This window comes from Triturus cristatus, chromosome 6 (genome assembly GCF_964204655.1).
Source record: "Triturus cristatus chromosome 6, aTriCri1.1, whole genome shotgun sequence".
NCBI classification, from domain to species: Eukaryota; Metazoa; Chordata; class Amphibia; order Caudata; family Salamandridae; genus Triturus; species Triturus cristatus.
The window spans coordinates 282,300,009-282,318,297 of NC_140589.1; the positions used below are offsets into that span (position 1 = coordinate 282,300,009).

Sequence of the window (18,289 nt, forward strand, 5' to 3'; positions counted from 1 at the left end):
GCTCCAAGCAGGCTTTTATTCTTCCCGATGGACAAAAACTGCTCTAGAGCTCTTCATGAGTGAATCATGAAGAGCAGCACACTCTGGTCGCGGCTGTGCTGAGCAGTGCAGCAGTTGACCGCTGGCGGGGAGTGGTGCAGAGTAAATATTTTGACTTGTTCAATTACGTGGGAAAAGAGCCAAAAGGTATTGACTCGCAGCTTTATGTCGTCTTTTAAATATGTTGATATGCATTGCTGCTTTTGTTCTAAAACATGAGCACTGTTTGGATTTAAATTTAGGATTAATGCGTGTTAACCAGAAATAGATTCCCACGCGTACAATCATAAACTGCTTACTGGGTGAAGAGAATTTGTTAATGACCAAGTGTGCACCAAAAGTACAACTTTTAGTTGCATTTTCCTTTGTGGTTAGTTTTTATGTAACCAGGTATGTTTTTTAGCGTGAAAAAATATTTTTGCAACAAGATCTTTCAAGCTCTGTTACATTTTATAAGTCCCTTACTTTCTTTTCAGTGATCTACTTTTGTTTTGGAAGAAGTTGAAACCTATTTATTTTTCAAGTAGCACTATTGCCAGTTTTAGTCCAACATACAACTGTTTTTGGCAGCTGTCCCTGTTTGATATGTTGGTTTCGGCTGGCACAATTCTGAGCTACACTTCTTGTGCTTTGTGACAGGTTTTGCAAACTGAGTAAAGTAAGGGAGGTACTGGAGATCGAAAAACACTCTGAAGTCCCCGGACTGGCTTATGACAGATGTTACGTTCTTCAGAGAAAGTTACAATGCTAGGCCTTCTTCACTAGATTGCTTTTTGGTATTAGATTATCATGGTTTCATATGGTCAAATTACCTCTGCTGTACGTAATCTATTTACGGCATTATCACATTTTTGCTTTCAACTCTTGTATTTTCAATGAAATAACCACCGAAGGCCCTGATTTTATATTAAAAACATAGCTTTGGACTATACCATTTCCCGTTGAAAGGCAATACTTCTCTCCATGTGTTCCCATACCTGGCTTGTCACCCAATTTGGTGCTTACTTTCCCTCCATATTAAACACTAGTACCCAGGCTAATGTGCTGCATAGCTAAATGCATATAAGGCCCCAAAGGCAAGACCAATGCTTTGCAAATGCTTGTTGACCTACTTTTCAAGGCAACACCGTCCTAAAATATTCACTCCTCACCGATGAGCCCAAATAACAAAGCCCTGAGTCACAAAGCCACCTGTGCAGATTAACTGCACTTTAGTTTGAGCATGCTATGGTTTATATTTAATTTTGCATTTTGGATTCACAAAACTTGAATTTCTACTCACAATTGCATTGTCTCACATATAACATTAAACCAGTATGCCAATTTTAAATAGGAGCAGATCTTATTACTGGCCCAATTGGCAAAAAACTGTAAATGTACACTTGTATGCTTACTTCTGTATTTGGAGTAAACCTACAGTTTTGGGGAATTAGCGGGCACTTGGCTAACAGTATGCTAACTGGCCCCTGTTGATGCTCTATGGAAAACAAGTGATACAAACCTCAGACTATCATTTTTACCAAATGTCGAATAAAGTTCACAATGTTAGTTGGGTGGTAAACAACAGGATGACGATTACTGAAATGAAGACGAAAGACAATCAAATATGGAATTGAGATATGGGGACCCTGTGAACAACTAACACCATTTGTTATCATAGGAATTGCAAAGAGGTTCTTAAATTTCAAATCCTCTTGTCAAAAGAGCATGCTGCAATTGATGATGTGTATCTAAATTCTTTAATAGGATGGGCTATGGACATTGAACTTAGACCAAGGATGGTTGATTCATGTGGGATTTTCAGTATATCCACATAAGATAAAGTTACATAAAATAACTCTAAATTGTACTCATTTAGAAAGTCAGAGTTTATCCTGAAATTTTGCTATGGGCACACAAGTCCTGTATAAACATTAGTGAGAGGGGCAATGTCTCACTGTCACACAATGTTGATATTCCAGTACCCTTCTTTACATGTTCTGTGTATATTTTTCATATTCTCTACAATGTATAAACACAACAAGCTCATTGAAAAATGCTGCATCACACAAATTGATTTGTTCACTGCGTTAGGAGGTTTATTTGGCGCCAGAATTTCATATCCGCTCACTGGGAATGGATCTGCATGCATTTTTTGCATCACCGTTTATCTCGTATTCCATTTTCAAGTTGCACATGCAGCGCATGCCATGGACCTAAATTATTGGATTGTGCCTCTCTCTTTATGTCACAATTTACCGCCACGCGACTGCCAGAAAGTGCAAACACACATGCATCCTGAAGTACTATGCTGCAGGTGCAGCATGTTATATCATTTTTCTCTTTTTCTATAAATAGCATATTATCAATAATGTAAAAAAATAAAACATCAATGAGGCATTTATCTTATCCTTATCTAAACAATAAAGCATATATTATTAAAGAAATTCATGTTCAAAAAATATGGCTGTCATACCCTGAGAATTAAGTGCTTTTTAAGAAATCCAGTGTCTCTAAAGCTGTAATAATGGAAATTGCTCAAAACGAAAGTGTTTAAAGACACAGTGAAGATAAGATAGAGACCACATTTTTTAACAGAAATTGCAAGCAGGAAATTGGGAAGCATGGTGAACTCATTTTATAGGTCCTTTGTCAAAAGATGTGTGGCAAACAGCTTCAAGCTCCTGCATGCTAGATGCATCTGTAGAGTCTTCCTCGCTTGCTATAATTCCAACAGAAGAAAGGCTGGAAATAAAAGAATTCATCCTTTTTGCATAGATATCCCGGATGTTAAAGTAAGGTAAGTCATTGCATTTTTCCTTCGCCTCTTCCTCATTACATTCGTCCACATCTATAACCTTTTGCTTCTGATAGTATTTAGAAAACTTGTTAAAAATAATGGTAATGGGTAGGGCTACCACCAATATACCACAGAGAATGCATACACTGCCAATAAGCTTCCCAAATAAAGTGACCGGGTGAGTGTCCCCATAGCCCACAGTGGTCATGCTGATAGTCGCCCACCACCAGCACATGGGAATGCTTTGTAGTTTTGACATATCATCATCTTTTTCAACTGAGTAAACGAGAACTGAAAAAATTGAAATCCCAACAGCCAAAAATAACAGTAGTAGCCCAACCTCGTGATAACTATGTCTCAGAGTTGCACCTAAAGAACGCAGCCCCACTGAATGTCGGGCAAGTTTCAGGATGCGGAATATTCTCATTAAACGAAGAATTTGAACAACCTTTCCCATGTTTTCAATTCCTTCATTTTCCTCGCCTTTTGTGTCTACAGCGAGAGTTGCATAAAAAGGAATAATTGAGACAAAATCAATTATGTTCATTGGGTTTTTGCAGAACTTCTTTAGACTTGGAGCAGCTGCAAGTCTTACCACGAGCTCTGTGGTGAACCAAACGATACAAATAACCTCCACTACTTCTAAACCAGGGTCTTCAATTTCCCTATCATTGGCATCAAATCTTTGAAACTCAGGCATACTATGAATGCACATAACCACAATGGAAGCAAGGACCACACTTATGGAGAAAATTGCAATCACCTTTGCTAATAAAGAGTATCCTGGGTTTTCTAGTCTAATCCATATGTTTCTTCTCAGTTCACCCAAGCATTGAGTATCAAACTTTTCTAACTCTTTTTCAAACATTGATGACTCGTCGATGGAAGAGTCTTCACTCCTTACGTCACTTTTTTGATCCCAGTCTCTCTCATTATTAAAATCCTTTCTATCGTGATACTTATTGATGCAGCAGGCCCCAATGAAGAGCTCATTGATCCCCCAATACTCTATTTCTTGACAGAAGGAAAAAATGCACAACTCTTCCATGACGTGAAGTTTTCCAGTGTAGTAGAAGTTCAAGATGTATTTAAAGAAGGACGGATTCCTGTCAAAGTAATATTCTTTATTGGTGCCATTGTAGTCATCGCATAGCTCCAATATGGCCTCTTCTGAGTGGCACTTGATCAGTTTTCCAAGTCTTGTGTGAGGAAATCGAAGGAGGGTGCCTTGATGGATAGATTGCTTGAAGCCTCCAACGTTCAAGTTAACAATTTCATCACTTTTTCCATGTCTGTGGAATATATCACCATACACCATTTTGAATGTAGGTTTGTCGCTGCCAATGCGTAAGCCATATAGGCCACATTGAACCTAGAAAAAAAACATGAGTGATTAACCAATTAAATGGTATTCTTACCATTGTGGTCTGTCATCAAAATACTTTTTTTAATCAAACATTCCCAATTAAGGTTAGGAAAACAGAGTCTTATACACAAAACAATATAAAACCTCTAAATATATTAAAATTCATATGAATTGCTAATGCAGAAAATTGAGTATCAAGCTAAATGGCCACAACTGACTGCGGACCGAACCTCAAAGTTTTTTATTTTATGATGCTTGCCATGCTTTTGTTGGGCAATAAATGATCAAATCTGTAGTTTCTCCTTATACAAGCATTATTTTTCTAAACTTGTAGTACCACTTGCATCTAACATCTTGACTAATGCCCAGCAGGTTCTCTTATTAGCAACATTACCTAAGACAAATATACACAAGTTGGTGTACATTAAGTTGTGTCTATCAAACACAGATAGAAACATCTGGTCTTGCTTTGTTGTGAGGGTGACAATATTGAGTGAGACATAAGGCATTGGTGTTTAAAATGTGTGTACATTGGCAAAGTAAATGATAGTGATCAACCATGATAAAAACATGGAAAACTTGGTTTGTTAGATATTTCTGTCACACAAGATGGTGGTCATTTAGAAAGATTATGGAAAATGTTTTGCCAATAGTGTAATACAAATAGTCCACTGGATCCGGTCAGGAAGCTGCCTCTGCCAGTTTTTAAAATCAGTCTGAGAAGCTGTGGTTTAAGTAAGAGGAGGGAGCAACATTTTAACATTCTTCTGACATACTAGAGAATGTTGTATTGCAATAAGCAGAGATGTATTTATTATTTTAGATATATGCTGATTTTGGAGTGCCAGTGCCAGTGCCAGTGCCATACGCATGTTTTAAAAAAAATGTGAACTAGAATACGAATGGCAGGTGGACCTCATTCAATCCCTAGAAAGTTCTCACAATCAACACTTCCATTTCTACTTCATTCTGGTGTACTTGCTACTTTTAAAGGTGGAACCTAAATGTCCCCTAGAACTGCCTGAAAGTTCAAATCCAACCAATGAAGACAGCCATTTGGCTTAGGGTCTCATTTTGGTACTCTAAATCCAACTTAAAGGCGAATCACCGGAATATGCTGGCATTATCCCAACAGGTTGCATGGCAGAGAGTGAAGAGTGTTTTATGAGTCTACCTTCTTGTAAGGAGCTAGGTGATGGCTGTGTCATCCATTGGTAAATGTATAGGGCAGCAGCTTTGGTTTATCCCTCCTCCATACGTTTTTCATTGGGTTTTGTCATTTGCAGCTCTTGGACGGCAGATCGATTAGATATGGTCACAAAGAGCAGTGAAAGTAAATGGCCACTTGGTAGCTCGTGCTTTGCATTTTAGGTATTTTGCTTTAGGGAGTCCACTGGCAGGCTATGAGAGAGAAAGACACAGTCTTGATGTCACCTATCACTGAGATGTCACAGTGTTCAATCAGAAGGAACACTAAGCTAACCAGGATTCAATAAGGGAATCCTTGACCCACAGTTGGTTTCCTGGCCTAAGCTCGACATGTAATTTCACCAGGGTAATCCATAGAGTAAATATGTTACTCTAGAAGATGACTTCCAATCACAAGCATGAATATTTCATTATTTCTCTTATGGTGGCCCAGTTATTCAATGGTCCAAGTACCAAAAAGGAGGTATTCTAATAGGAGTTTAGATGTAATTTTTCACACCAAATTATCTACAGGATTTGACATTCACACCAATCACTGTCGTTGCTCCGGAAATCTAAATTAAATATGAATTAATATATCTTATTATGAGGCAAGGGCCTGTACCTCAGCTGTCAGCAATTGTCTAAGTTGTATGATATTCAATTTGCATTATGGGCAAAATAACCTTGGTACACAAAATCATTACTGACTCACAGGCAACATGCAGTGTGGTCTGCACTTGTACTGTTGTCTTATAATAGGGTAGTGTTTAATACTGTATTGTTTTCCAGTGTCTTCCTGATCCCCTAACAAGCAGCCCCACCATTCTCCAAGTATAGTCACTGAAATGGGCGAATAAAAGCAGTCAATTTCAGCAGTGCATATGTGGCCGAAGGTTATTTAGCATGCCCAGTCTAGAGTTTAAATTATAGGGCTCAAAAATGAAAATAGGGGCCAACACACATGCCAGGTGGAAGTTCCTGTTGTAGTACAAAACAGGAGGTCTTCGAGATTAAACCCATTACAAAAAAAAGGTTGTCATAATGAAAGATGAAGAAAAACAAGTCACATATAAAAGTGTTCTGAGTACATTTTACTATTCATAGTCTGTTACTTGTTGCAATATTCCTCTGTTCGCTGTGCTAAGATGTCTGAGCAATGTTCCTGAGTTAAACGTCCAGAGTGCCAAAATGATATTTACAATGTTGCCATCCATTTCCACAAACCATGAAAATCACAGGACAAAGATATGCATCTGTCTAACTAGTGTACTGAGTGGTTTCCAGCAGTTAGTCCGGAGTTTAGACTGATATGAATTATTCCTTCAAAGCAGTCCTCTGGGCTCTGTTGTTTATACCCTACACTCAAAGAAGGTATTTAATTAGCAAGACCTGTTTCGGTGGACGCGCGCGTGGCGCCTTTCAAGATGGCCGCCTGAGCTCAGAGCTCCGCGCTACGACAGGAGATCATCAGGGGATTTCGGCAGTCCCAACGCTGTTTTCTGGACTCCAGGGGGAGGTTTCCGTTGCGGAATATCCCTGACCATGAGGCTGTCTTTTGGACCCTTCCTCCTACCTTTTGATATGTAAAATGTCGTGAGACCCCTTCTCCTGCCTTCCGGCCACCATTTTGTTTCTTCTCCTGACTGGAAGTTCCTTTCAGCTCTGCTTCTCACATAAGGTACTGTGTTTGTGCACTGGCTTTTGAGACGTATATCTCTCTACTTTTAGTACCTTGCTCCAGCTACTCTCAAAAGGGCATTTTTCACGCCACATTAAAGGGAGAACTTATTATTTATTTCTCTTTTCTACGCTGGTTCTATTGGAACTTTGTATTACATGGGCAGATCTAAACAGCTGTTGCATTCTGGCAAAAAGTCTATTACTAGTTTGCCTGTGACGCAGTCAGCTTCCTTGGCACCCTCTATGGATGACTTGCGCAACCCAGTCAATTTGGCTCATTCTAATTCTTCCAGAGCAGCTCCTTCATCCATTGTGCCTTCAAAATCAAATTCGCCCTCACCTACTAACAAAAGACTCAAACAAGATCCTCCTTCTCCACCAAAACCTGCTTCGCCTGTGTCTTTAGACACTGTTCTTGAGGAAATATGTGCTTTACACCCATTTATAGAGGAAACCAATACACGCCTACAGGTGTTGGATACTAAATGGTTTATGCTTGATTCCAGGCTATCCACGATCGAACAACACATCAGTGACCTTCAATATACCCCTACAAAAATGTCATCTATGGAGAGGGAGGTGGTTCTCTTGAAAAAATCTACTGAGGATCTTGAAAATAGAAGCAGGCGCAACAACCTGCACCTGTATGGTCTTCCTGAGGGTATCAAGGGAAATAACCCTGTGACTTTTTTCACGTCCTATCTTCCGAAGCTTTTGGATCTCCCTGCTTCGACTTCTCTGAATATCCAGCGTGCCCATAGGCTGGGCCCTCGCCTTTCTTCCACATCTGCTCCCTCCTTCTTTTTTTGCAATTCACAGACCTTTTGCAAGTCCTGAACGTGGCCAAACTTAAGAAGGAATTAATTTGGCCAAGATCTAAGGTGTTCATATCCCAAGATGTCTCAACAGTAACAGCTAAACAACGGAAGGATTTTCTAGATCTTAGACCAGCTTTACGTTCCATTGGTGCCCGATATGGTTTATTCCATCCATGCTTGTTCAAAATAACTTTTCAAAACAACACGTCTACTTTTGAAGTCCCTGCAGACCTTTAAAAATGTCTTCATTCACACTCCCATGGAAACAGCTGGTCCTCCTTCCATAACGGGACTTTTATGTGAATTTTTTAAAGGCTCATGTAACGCTCACTCTAACCCTCATTAATCATTTCCTTTGTAGGTTATGTTTTGGTAATTATATCTGTTTATAATCATCCATGTTGTGTCTTTTATTTTTATCTTTATTACAGATCATTTGGATTCCTTACATAATCATTTCCATAACCTCGTCTTCCTTTTTGATTTCCCGACGTGGTTCATCTCCCCTGTCAGGTGCCGTCTTTGTTGTCTGTCACCAGTCCTAGTATCTGTCTGTTTCCCCTTCAGGTATGTATTTCAGTCGTCATTTTTTGTATGACATGTACTGTCTTCTCTTACTAGCTCACTTATTCCTTCTCTTTTTTCCCTTCCCTTTTTCTCTTTCCTTTTTCTTAGTTATTTCATTGAATATTTTACTCTATAATTCTCTTTTCTCAAGACTCCTCTTCTTTCTCCTCATCGATGTTAATCGTGTTTCTTATATTTAATCCGTTTTCTTACATTCAAATCTGTTTCATGGAATGTGAAAGGTTTTATTAATCCTATAAAGAGGCAGAGAATACTGTCTCATTTAGCCTTATATAATCCTGATTTAGTTTTATTGCAAGAGACTCATTTGACAGAGACAGAGGCTTTGAAGCTTAAAAGACAGTGAGTAGGTTTAGTCTTGTTGTTTCCTACGACCACTAAGAAAAATTGGGTAATTATTCTAGTTCATAAACGTTTGAAATTTTCTGTTATTTCTAAAGAAATTGATTTAGAAGGTAGATGGATATTAGTTAAGTTGCTCATTAATATTATTTATCCTACAGTTTTTAATATTTATGGTCCAACTCAACCGGATTATTCCTTTTGGCCTAATATCACAAAAAAATGCATTCAACATAAAGACAAATTCTTTATTTTAGGAGGTGACTGTAACCAAGTGATTGACCCTTTCTTTGATCGTCAATCCCAAGTCTGTTTCATCCCTCATAAGACCCACAAACAATTTCAAAGTACAATATCTCAGATACACCGTGTGGATGCTTGGAGGCTCTGTAATCCTGACTACACAGAATTCTCTTTTTTCTCTCCCCCACATGGCCCTCTGACCCGATTAAACTATATTTTTCTTTCTCCTGCTTTAACACAGAACCTTTTTTTCTCCTCAATTGAACCCATTGTCATTTCTGACCATGCCAACCCAGATCTTATAGATGGAGATTTAATAATTCTATCTTGCAAGATCCACTTTTTTCTTCCTCTTTTATTTCCTTTATGGATGAATTCTTTACCTTAAATACGTCTCCAGATACCTCTCCTTCACTACTCTGGGACTCTTTTAAAGCTATGGCACATAGTTTAATTATAGACCTTGATTCCAGGAAAAAGAAACAATTACTTAATCAGCAGAAAGTTTTTGATAGCCAATATCAAACGTTTAGAACATTATTTTATACATCCTCATCTGAATCTGCCTTACAGGAGTTTGTTCGCGCAAAATTTGACATTAATAAAACATCAACTGTAATGCTTTGTCTATTTTTCTCCGAACGACTGCTCGGTATTATGGTGGACGAACTAAAGCTGGCAAGCTCCTGGCTAATTACCTTAAGTCTTGGAAGGAACATGTTTTGATTGTATTCATTCACCAGACGGAAAACTCCACTTTAAAGACCAAGACATCTTAAATGAATTAATGGAATTTTATAAAACAATCTATATATCCCAGAGTCCTCTTCACATCCCCCTTCTATCGATACATATCGATACATATTTTAACCACGTCCCATTTTCATCTCATGTAAACCAGGATTTTGCTCCTCTATAATCTGATCTATCCATCCTGGAAATATCTCAATCTTTAAGTCTTCTTAAGAATAATAAAACTCTAGGCCCGGATGGTTTCACTGTAGAATTTTATTTACATTTCTCAAATCTTCTTTTTCCAAAACGTTTACAGCTCTTTTAATATTTTCATACTTCTGATAAGGCGCAGGGCACTTTTTTAGAAGCTACAATCTGTTTAATCCATGAAGATGGTCGGGATCCCAAACAATGTAAAAATTACCGTCCTATTTCCCGAGTGAATGTGGACTACAAAATGTTCACCAAATTACTTGCGTTACGCCTTGAACCTCTTCTACCGAAACTAATTGGCTTAGAGCAATGTGGTTTCGTTAAAGGTAGATTAACATCGGACAAGTCTTGTTTATTATTTAATATTTTGAATAAGGCCTAAACTCTTCCTTATCCCCTATCTCCTAGATGGATGCAGTCTCCATTGATGCAGAAAAGATTTTTGATAGAGTGATCTGGTCCTTTTTATGTAAAGCAAGAGTTGGTCCTAAATTAATTCCTCTGATTTCTCTGTTATACTCAGCTCCTAAAGCTTCTGTTGTAGTAAATGGTTTTCTATCTCAATTTTTTAATTTACAGTGCAGTGTACGTCAAGGTTGCCCTCTCTCACCCCTTCTTTTTATTTTATCATGAGAACCCTTTTTATCTCATCTTCGTCAAAATACATCTATTTCTGGTTTTGTTTATGGTGATCAACACTTGAAGTTATTGGTTTATGCGGATGACATGTTACTCTTTATATCTCATCCCGAAACTTCTATCCCTCCCCTTATGCAAGAAATGTCAGACTTCTCCCTTGTTTCAGGATATAAAATTAATTCTGCCAAAACAGATATTCTACCCATTACCAAATTCTGTTTCAAAACACATTTTGATGCCACCGGATTTCGTTGGAACAGTCCTAAAATCAAATACTTAGGTATTTGGTTTAATAATTCCATATTAGACTCAGTTACATTCAATATGAAGAAAGTGATTGATCGTATTTATAAACTTATCTCCTCCTGGAATCCTTTCTTTCTCTCTTGGTGAAGACGTCCTGATTCTATTAAAATGATGATTACTCCTATTTTATTATATATTTTTTCTATGATTGCCATAAACTTCCCAAAAGATTATTTTAAAAAACTTGATTTCCTTCTCTCTAAATGTTTATGGGACAATAAAAAAATCTAGAATTTCTCTGTCAGATCTTCGGAAAAGTAAATCTGTGGGAGGAGTGAACTTTCCCAACTTCCGATTATACCATAAGGCCTTTTGTCTTCGACTAGCTTCTAAATGACTGAAGTCTCCCCTTTTACACCTCTGTGGGTCACAATTGAACATTCCTTACTTGCACCCTTTTCTGTTAAGGAAGTCCTAGCCTTCACAACAAAGGCTAATGTTACCTCTCTTCCGCTGTTTAAACATACTTGTTCATTATTAAAACCTAATTATCAATTGGAAATCATTTCTAGGGATTCTTTCCTTCAGTCTCCCCTTTGGTACAATTGTCTTATTACCATTAATAATAAGCCTCTTTTTTGGAAATCCTGGAGACTTAAAGATATTATCTGGGTTTGGGATGTGTTTGATGGTTTATTTCCATGTTCCTTTCTTCAGTTTCGGAACACCTTTATTTTCCTGCGCTCATTCTGGCACAAATGTTCATCCTTCATGGAAATAATCCTTGACGTGTTTTATTCTCTCCCCTCTACTGAACCTACTCCAATAGTGGATCCACTACTCAGAGTCTTAACTGTATTTCCTAAAGCTTCCTTGATCTATGAACATCTTCTTACTCTTGATGTTGTTCGAGCTAAATCTAAGATAGAAACTGCTTGGGAGAGGGATCTGGATTGTGATTGGAGCATAGATTTTTGGAACAAACTATGGGCTAGGTCTTTAAAGATTTTCAGATCTGCTTCTACTACTCAATCCTTGTTCTTTCTCTACCATAGATTATATTATACACCTTCATCCATAGCTAATTTTATACATATTACTGATAAGGATTGTTGGTCCTGTCTTTCTCCTATGGCTGATTTGATGAACCTACTATTTTATTGTCCCGCTGTCTCTTCCTTTTGGAAGGATGTTTGGAAGCACCTTTCGGCTATTTTTAACCTACATGCACCCTTATCAAATATTTTTCTTTTTTTACAGGAAGTTTATCAGAATCATTGGGATTGTCTATACATGAAAAAGATTTATTTGACTTGATGTTGGGCTTTGCTTTCCAGCAAATCACACTTAACTGGAAATGCTCAACTAAACTTTCAGTGAAGTCCTGGTGGAATAATGTCTGTCATTGTCATAGATTAGATATTGCATTTGAATCCTTTGTTAAACCATATGCAAATAGAGATGTATTTTGGTCATCACTATCCAATTATTTAACTAAGATTTCAATGCGTGCATTTCGTAATTGTTCTGAGACTTTTCAACCTCCATAAATCATTATTGTCTCTGCTTTTTCCTCTACCTTACTTTTCCCCTGTTTCCTTTCAATTTTGGCTTGCATTTCTGATGTGTTAAGAGTTTGCGTCTTCTTTAATAGGTTTACAATTTGTTTCCACGATCTTCAATTAGAGAATTGTATTATATTTCCCCTTTTATTTTTCTTTCTTCCCTCCCCCTTTCTCCCTATGTTATTGATAAAATGACAGCAGCTTTCTACTTTGCTTACTGCCTGTTTCTCCATTTCTATCATATTACAGTTATATTATGTTTCATGGCCTATCTTTATGTAACGATTAGTTACTTAATTAAGCTTATTAAACACAAAAAAAGACCTGTTTCAACAGGTGAAAATGCCAAAAGATGTTTCATTGCCTGAGTAGCATTTGATCTCTGTCCATCACCTTGGGGGACAGAACACTAATTCTACAACGAATAAAAGGTAAACCAGCAGCAACAAGGGATGGAAATATGGCTGTATGCATGGCCGTCACTGTATCAAGGGTTGTTAACAGAACCAGCAATAGTAGGTACAAAATGTGGCTTTGTGCTTGGAGATAACTGTATTACTGCTTTCTTTTTTTTTCACTTCCCTAGGGTCCACACTGTTCCGTGCTTCCCACGTTTGGGTCATTGGTGGTGAACAAACACAAGTCTATCTGCTTCCGGTCAGTCACTGTAAGCTGCCTTGCCACTCCACCACACCCCAATTTGCACTATCACCTCCACAACCTGAGCATAATACTCTCACTCCTGTCATCATTTTGGCATCACCCAAGGCTTTCTATGGCGATCCTTTTAAATTACCAACATTTCTTGACCTAACATAACTTTAACTTTATGCATAAACCTGTTTCATTTCCTGATTGATGCCCTTTCTTGGCTCACTTTCATTACCTTTTATTTGGGAAAGGGTATCTTACTTAGTCTAACCCTTTCATAAATCAAAATGAGTTCACGTTAAATGATCTAGGATGCTTTAAAGAGAGATTGTGCTTGAATGTATGACAAGTTGTAGCTTAATTGCTGGTCAGAGAGTTGCATATTAGCACCAAGCATGTCAAGGTAAGGTGCACTAGGTGCTATGTTTTATTGGTCTGCAATTAAACAACTACTGGCCTGAAGAAAACAGATCTTTTTTAAAGCAGGATTACCAGTTTTTTGATCATCCAAAATGCTATAAACTATTGCTGAATTTAATGTTGCTTACCTTATTAACTTTGGATGGATGAAAGTATAAGTTGGCATTTGTCGTAACTGAAAATTCTCCAATTTCTATAGGAAACTCTATACCTACGGTGGAAGAAATTAAGGTTTTGGATTTTATACCATATTTAGAGTTTGCCTCAGAAATTGGAGGATATCCACTTCCAACTAAAATTCTAAAACAGACCCATAGTTCTTTTTTGGGAGTTCTTGATTGAAGATTAAAAAGGCACAAAAAGACAGAAAAACACACTTTAAATGATAACATAACCAAAGTCTGAGGTAGCCCTCAGAAAAAGCAGCAGAGGAACCTTTTTCATGTGTGCACCTGTAGTAAGAGTTCCTTTCATAGGACCTTCAAAACATTGTGGGAGATGTGGTCCTTGCATATTTCACTTTTGCTTTCATTCTATCTTTAGCAGTAAAACACAGCATGAGGTAATTGTCTTTCTTATAACCAGGACAGTTTAGAATTTACTGGAGTAATCTGATATCATGAGACTTCGCTTTCATTAAAGTTCTTCAGAGGAACATGGAGGTTATGTGGTCTCTGAAGTCTGCAGAATAATTTTATGGTAAAATATTTAAGTACCTCTTCCAGCAAAGAATCAACCCCTCAGTGCAGACTGTGGACAGGCACCATGGTTTTCAAAGCCAAACACAACTTTTTGTAACACTCATATAAAGCAGCACAAAACATTTCAGAAAGGTCACTAAGGCTCCCTTCATTAAGGCTTCCTAGCAATGTAGCATTGTCTTAAATGTATACTATTTGATACCTCTTGAAAAGAAAAAAAGTGGTCATGCACTTCACAAAATAAAGCTACAGAGATTTAAAGCCCTTTGAAATATGGAAATTTGAGATGATTAGAGGAATTTTCATGCCATGGAAAAAAGAAAGGAGGAACAACCTACTTATATAGAGACATAAATGGGAATTTGAGTTGTGAGCGGGCACCTAAACCTAGAAAAGGAAGATCCAGAAAGGCCATTGTCCAGGCATATACGAGTTACTGTCTTCAACTATATCATCAAATGAGGAAACAAATATTTTTCTACCAAGACCCATGTTTAGACATGCCTTACAGAGTTTCAAATCAACCCATTGGAGACATGATGCTGAATACCTTCAAGTCATAAGAAGCAATAATATATTCTGGTCCCCAACTTTGGATTATTGCCTAAATGAATGAAGCCATAAGCCTCTATCTCCTTTCAAGTAAATGATATGAATAATGAATACCCTACCATTATTTGTATATTCATTTCATGCCACATCATGTCATCTACCTTAATATGTTGTTTAAAAAACACTATATGCCTTAATTACCACCTTTGTGTGAATAGTCAAGAAGATCTGTAGGGCCTAGAAGTGTCTATGGTTCCTACCATGAGAGGGGCAGCTATCAATACAGAACTTTATATATTATTACTGATCGTAATGGACAGCCAGAGTTCCCAAGTTATGAACATGCCTGTAAGAAAGTGGATTTATGTTTGGGGTGGGTGGAATAGTTACACTGACGTGTCAGGGTGAACCGCAAAAGTAATTAAATTGAAAGGAGCTCAACCCCTTGGTAGCAATGGCACAGAGCAGACAGAACTAACTTAAGGCAATGTGTTACGTATTTATGCAGTACCAAAACAGTGGTAAAGTCACAACAGCAAACAATAAAAATCCTAAAACAAGTACATTTAAAAAAAAAAATGATAGCAAAAAAAAAAAATGCAATAATGGGGATCAGAGATGTACATTTTTAAAGATTTAAGTGAAAGCAGCACCAAGAAGCACTATATACCAATCATAAATCATAGTCTATGGAGGCAGTAACACGGTATCTAGGAACGCTGTTAGGACACCGTTGCCACAAGGTCCCTTTGACAGGCCGAAGGTCTTGGCAGTCCAAAAATACTCTAAGTCCCAACTTTTCAGGGTTTTTGGAACAGCTCTTCTGGGTCACTTTTAAGGCTCCCAGCACCTCATTGGCAGCAATTAGCAGCGAGGACTCATTCCAGCACAAGTCACTGGCAGGGTTCAGCCTACGTCCAGTTGGTACTGGTCAATTGGCCACTTCAAGAAAAAGGGCACTTGCAGCATGTTGTGTCCCTGCAGCCACACAGGGATAAAGTCAACCTACCCTTGGAGTCCACTTCTCAGTATTGGGTAAATGTGGGAGCAGGTCCAGCACTTCAGGTCTCCACACAGGTCACAGACAGCAGGTTCAGTCTTCTTTTCATCATCTGCATGTCCAGAAAGTGTTCTGGTGAAGGCTCCACGGGCTGCCACCTTTATATCCTGCACATGCCTTTGGTTGGCGGTGACTTCTCACCCCTCCATAGCCAATATGAAAAATGTTCCATGAGGTAGCCCAGTCCACTTTTCCAGCAGTTCGCGTTTGCTCTACTGTAATCAATCCCACAGTGCACCTTACTCCTAAAATCTAAAAAGGGGAAACCCTTCCTCCCTTGTGTACACCCAAAGGTGTGGCCAGGGAAACAAGCAGTCACCTCCCCTGTGTCCTTTCCAAGCTAGTTCTGGGAGTAGCTTCCCTCCCACTATGTGTGGCATTAATCTGGCTACTTTTGGTCAGGGGAGCAAAGGCTTTGCTCCTCTGAAATTTCTTCTTACACTAAACCATGAACAGTAAAGGTCTCACCCCTGACCCTTTCAAGTTAATGAAGTTCCTGGAATCTCCACAGTTGCACTTCCTGAGCTGATCTGGATTACATGCACCACATCCAGCCCAACCTGTCACCAGGCTTAAGCCATTGTCCTGCTCTGTGAGTAGTTTTTATGGAAGTCAAGAACAGGCGGGGCATTTGCTAGCAGGCTAATGCAAATTAGCCTTGAGGTACTTCAGAAAGGGAAACAATAACTTTGAAAAAAGTTACTTTTCATACATATTTATAGAAAACCTAACTTTCCCAAAGAATTACATTTTTAAGAAATAAAGAAAATCTTCTTTGAATGATTATTTTACAAATTCTTTTATCAAAAGTTACAAATTAAAGTTTATAGTCTGTACTTTTACTTTTTCTAGGATCCAGCTACAGCCTTGCCAGTCAAAATCACTTTTGAGGGCTGGTCATTGAAGGGACATGCAACCTAATGTTGCATATGTTCCAATTTTAATTCTAAGGCATTCTACCTTTAGAGCAACAAGGTGCACCTAGGGGTGGTTAATTAATATTTAAAAGCAGGGTTTTCCAGGTGTCAAAAAGAAATATTTTGACAGGTCTGATAGCAGGTTTTTAGGCTGCTGTAGCCAGGCTACACATTGTAGAAATTATTGAATGTGTGGTGATTGCCCATGTAGGGAGGATCTTCACACCTCCACCACTAACTGAACAAGGCAGTTGAACATTGCTGCAACTTTGACCTCATCATTAACCTAACTATAATCCCATGTACAGAAAACAGGAATGTATGGCCACTGATTTCCACTTTGAATTATTTCCTTGTTTTTAGTGCTCGGTCTGAAATATAGCATTAATTGAATTTTCATTACTAAATGTTTAAAAGTTCAAGTTCTTGCAAGCCACAAAAGCATGCAAATTTGCAAACTGGTGTACTCATTCTACTGTTCTGCTGGTCATATTTCAAAATATATATATTAAAGCAATGCTGTCAGCATAAACATTGTGACCTAAGTATCACATACAAAAAAAATTGGCTCAATGGGTAAAGATTTTCTATTATTATTTACTCCAATAAGGAGATATTTTGCAATTTTCCAAACAATATTTAGTATGCAATATTTGTGTCTGACAACAGTATTTTAATACCGCATCTGCCAACATGTCTAGATCTCTCTCAGTCTAGTTTTTCTTTCTGTATCCCATTGTATTTACTCTTCCCAAATGTATCTTTTTCAACTATTTCATTCCCAAAGAAATGATCCACCTAAATTAATATTTAACTTAAGACATCAGTAAAGCATTCTGCTTTATTAATTTAATTTAAATATGTGTGTCCTCCTATTCATTCACTCCTGAACTTGTAGACTATAGCTGACTTTTCAGAAATTCACTAGGGATCAAAGGGTCAGAAAGTCCACATGCATAAACCTGATGCAAAGGTCTTTTTCCACAATAATATAACTGTGAAGAGACAGGATCATAGTTTGATACTTTATTTTCTAAGGCTGAAGAGTAGACACAGAGCCTGCCCTAGGTGTATCAGCACGGAATTACTATAATAATGATAGTGGAGACTGTCATCCTTCGGAGCTAGGACTTTATAAAACATCATGTTTTTTGAGTTTGTTATTTTGGTTTGAAAAATCAATATGTATATATTTTAAAAACTTGTGGAATGTTCCCCCTTTTCCAACTCAATTTTGTCTCTGTCTCTGTTCAAAAGAAATGTATCTGAATAGGTACAAACATAAGTCTGTGAGCACTCACTTAATCCTGCTGATATCCCCTCAAAGAAATGTCCAAATTCATTACTTATTCTCCAGCATTTATGAATGTCAAAAAAACTCCATGCAAGCACATTTTCAGTGTTTAGAAATGGACTGAAATAAAAATTAAATCAAAAGGAAATTTGTATAGCATGACTAATACCCAAGGGTGTCTAGGCGCTTGCTCAGGAAAGACATCGCAGAGGTTTAGCAGTGGAGTTACAGGTTGAAAAGCCAGGTTTTG

The 18,289-nt window shown here is 37.9% G+C and overlaps 1 protein-coding gene across 3 annotated transcripts in view; it reads right to left on the reverse strand.

Annotated features, from left to right (window-relative positions):
- Nucleotides 1–2,109: 2,109 nt before the first annotated feature.
- Nucleotides 2,110–18,289, reverse strand: part of KCNS3 (potassium voltage-gated channel modifier subfamily S member 3) — a 375,251-nt gene continuing 359,071 nt past the window's right edge. For all 3 annotated transcript variants that reach the window (XM_085609167.1, XM_085609168.1, XM_085609166.1), the window contains exon 4: nucleotides 2,110–4,190. In XM_085609167.1, the coding sequence (XP_085465293.1) occupies nucleotides 2,652–4,190 (1,539 nt within the window). In that variant the 3' untranslated portion in view covers nucleotides 2,110–2,651. The remainder of the gene's footprint in view (nucleotides 4,191–18,289) is intronic.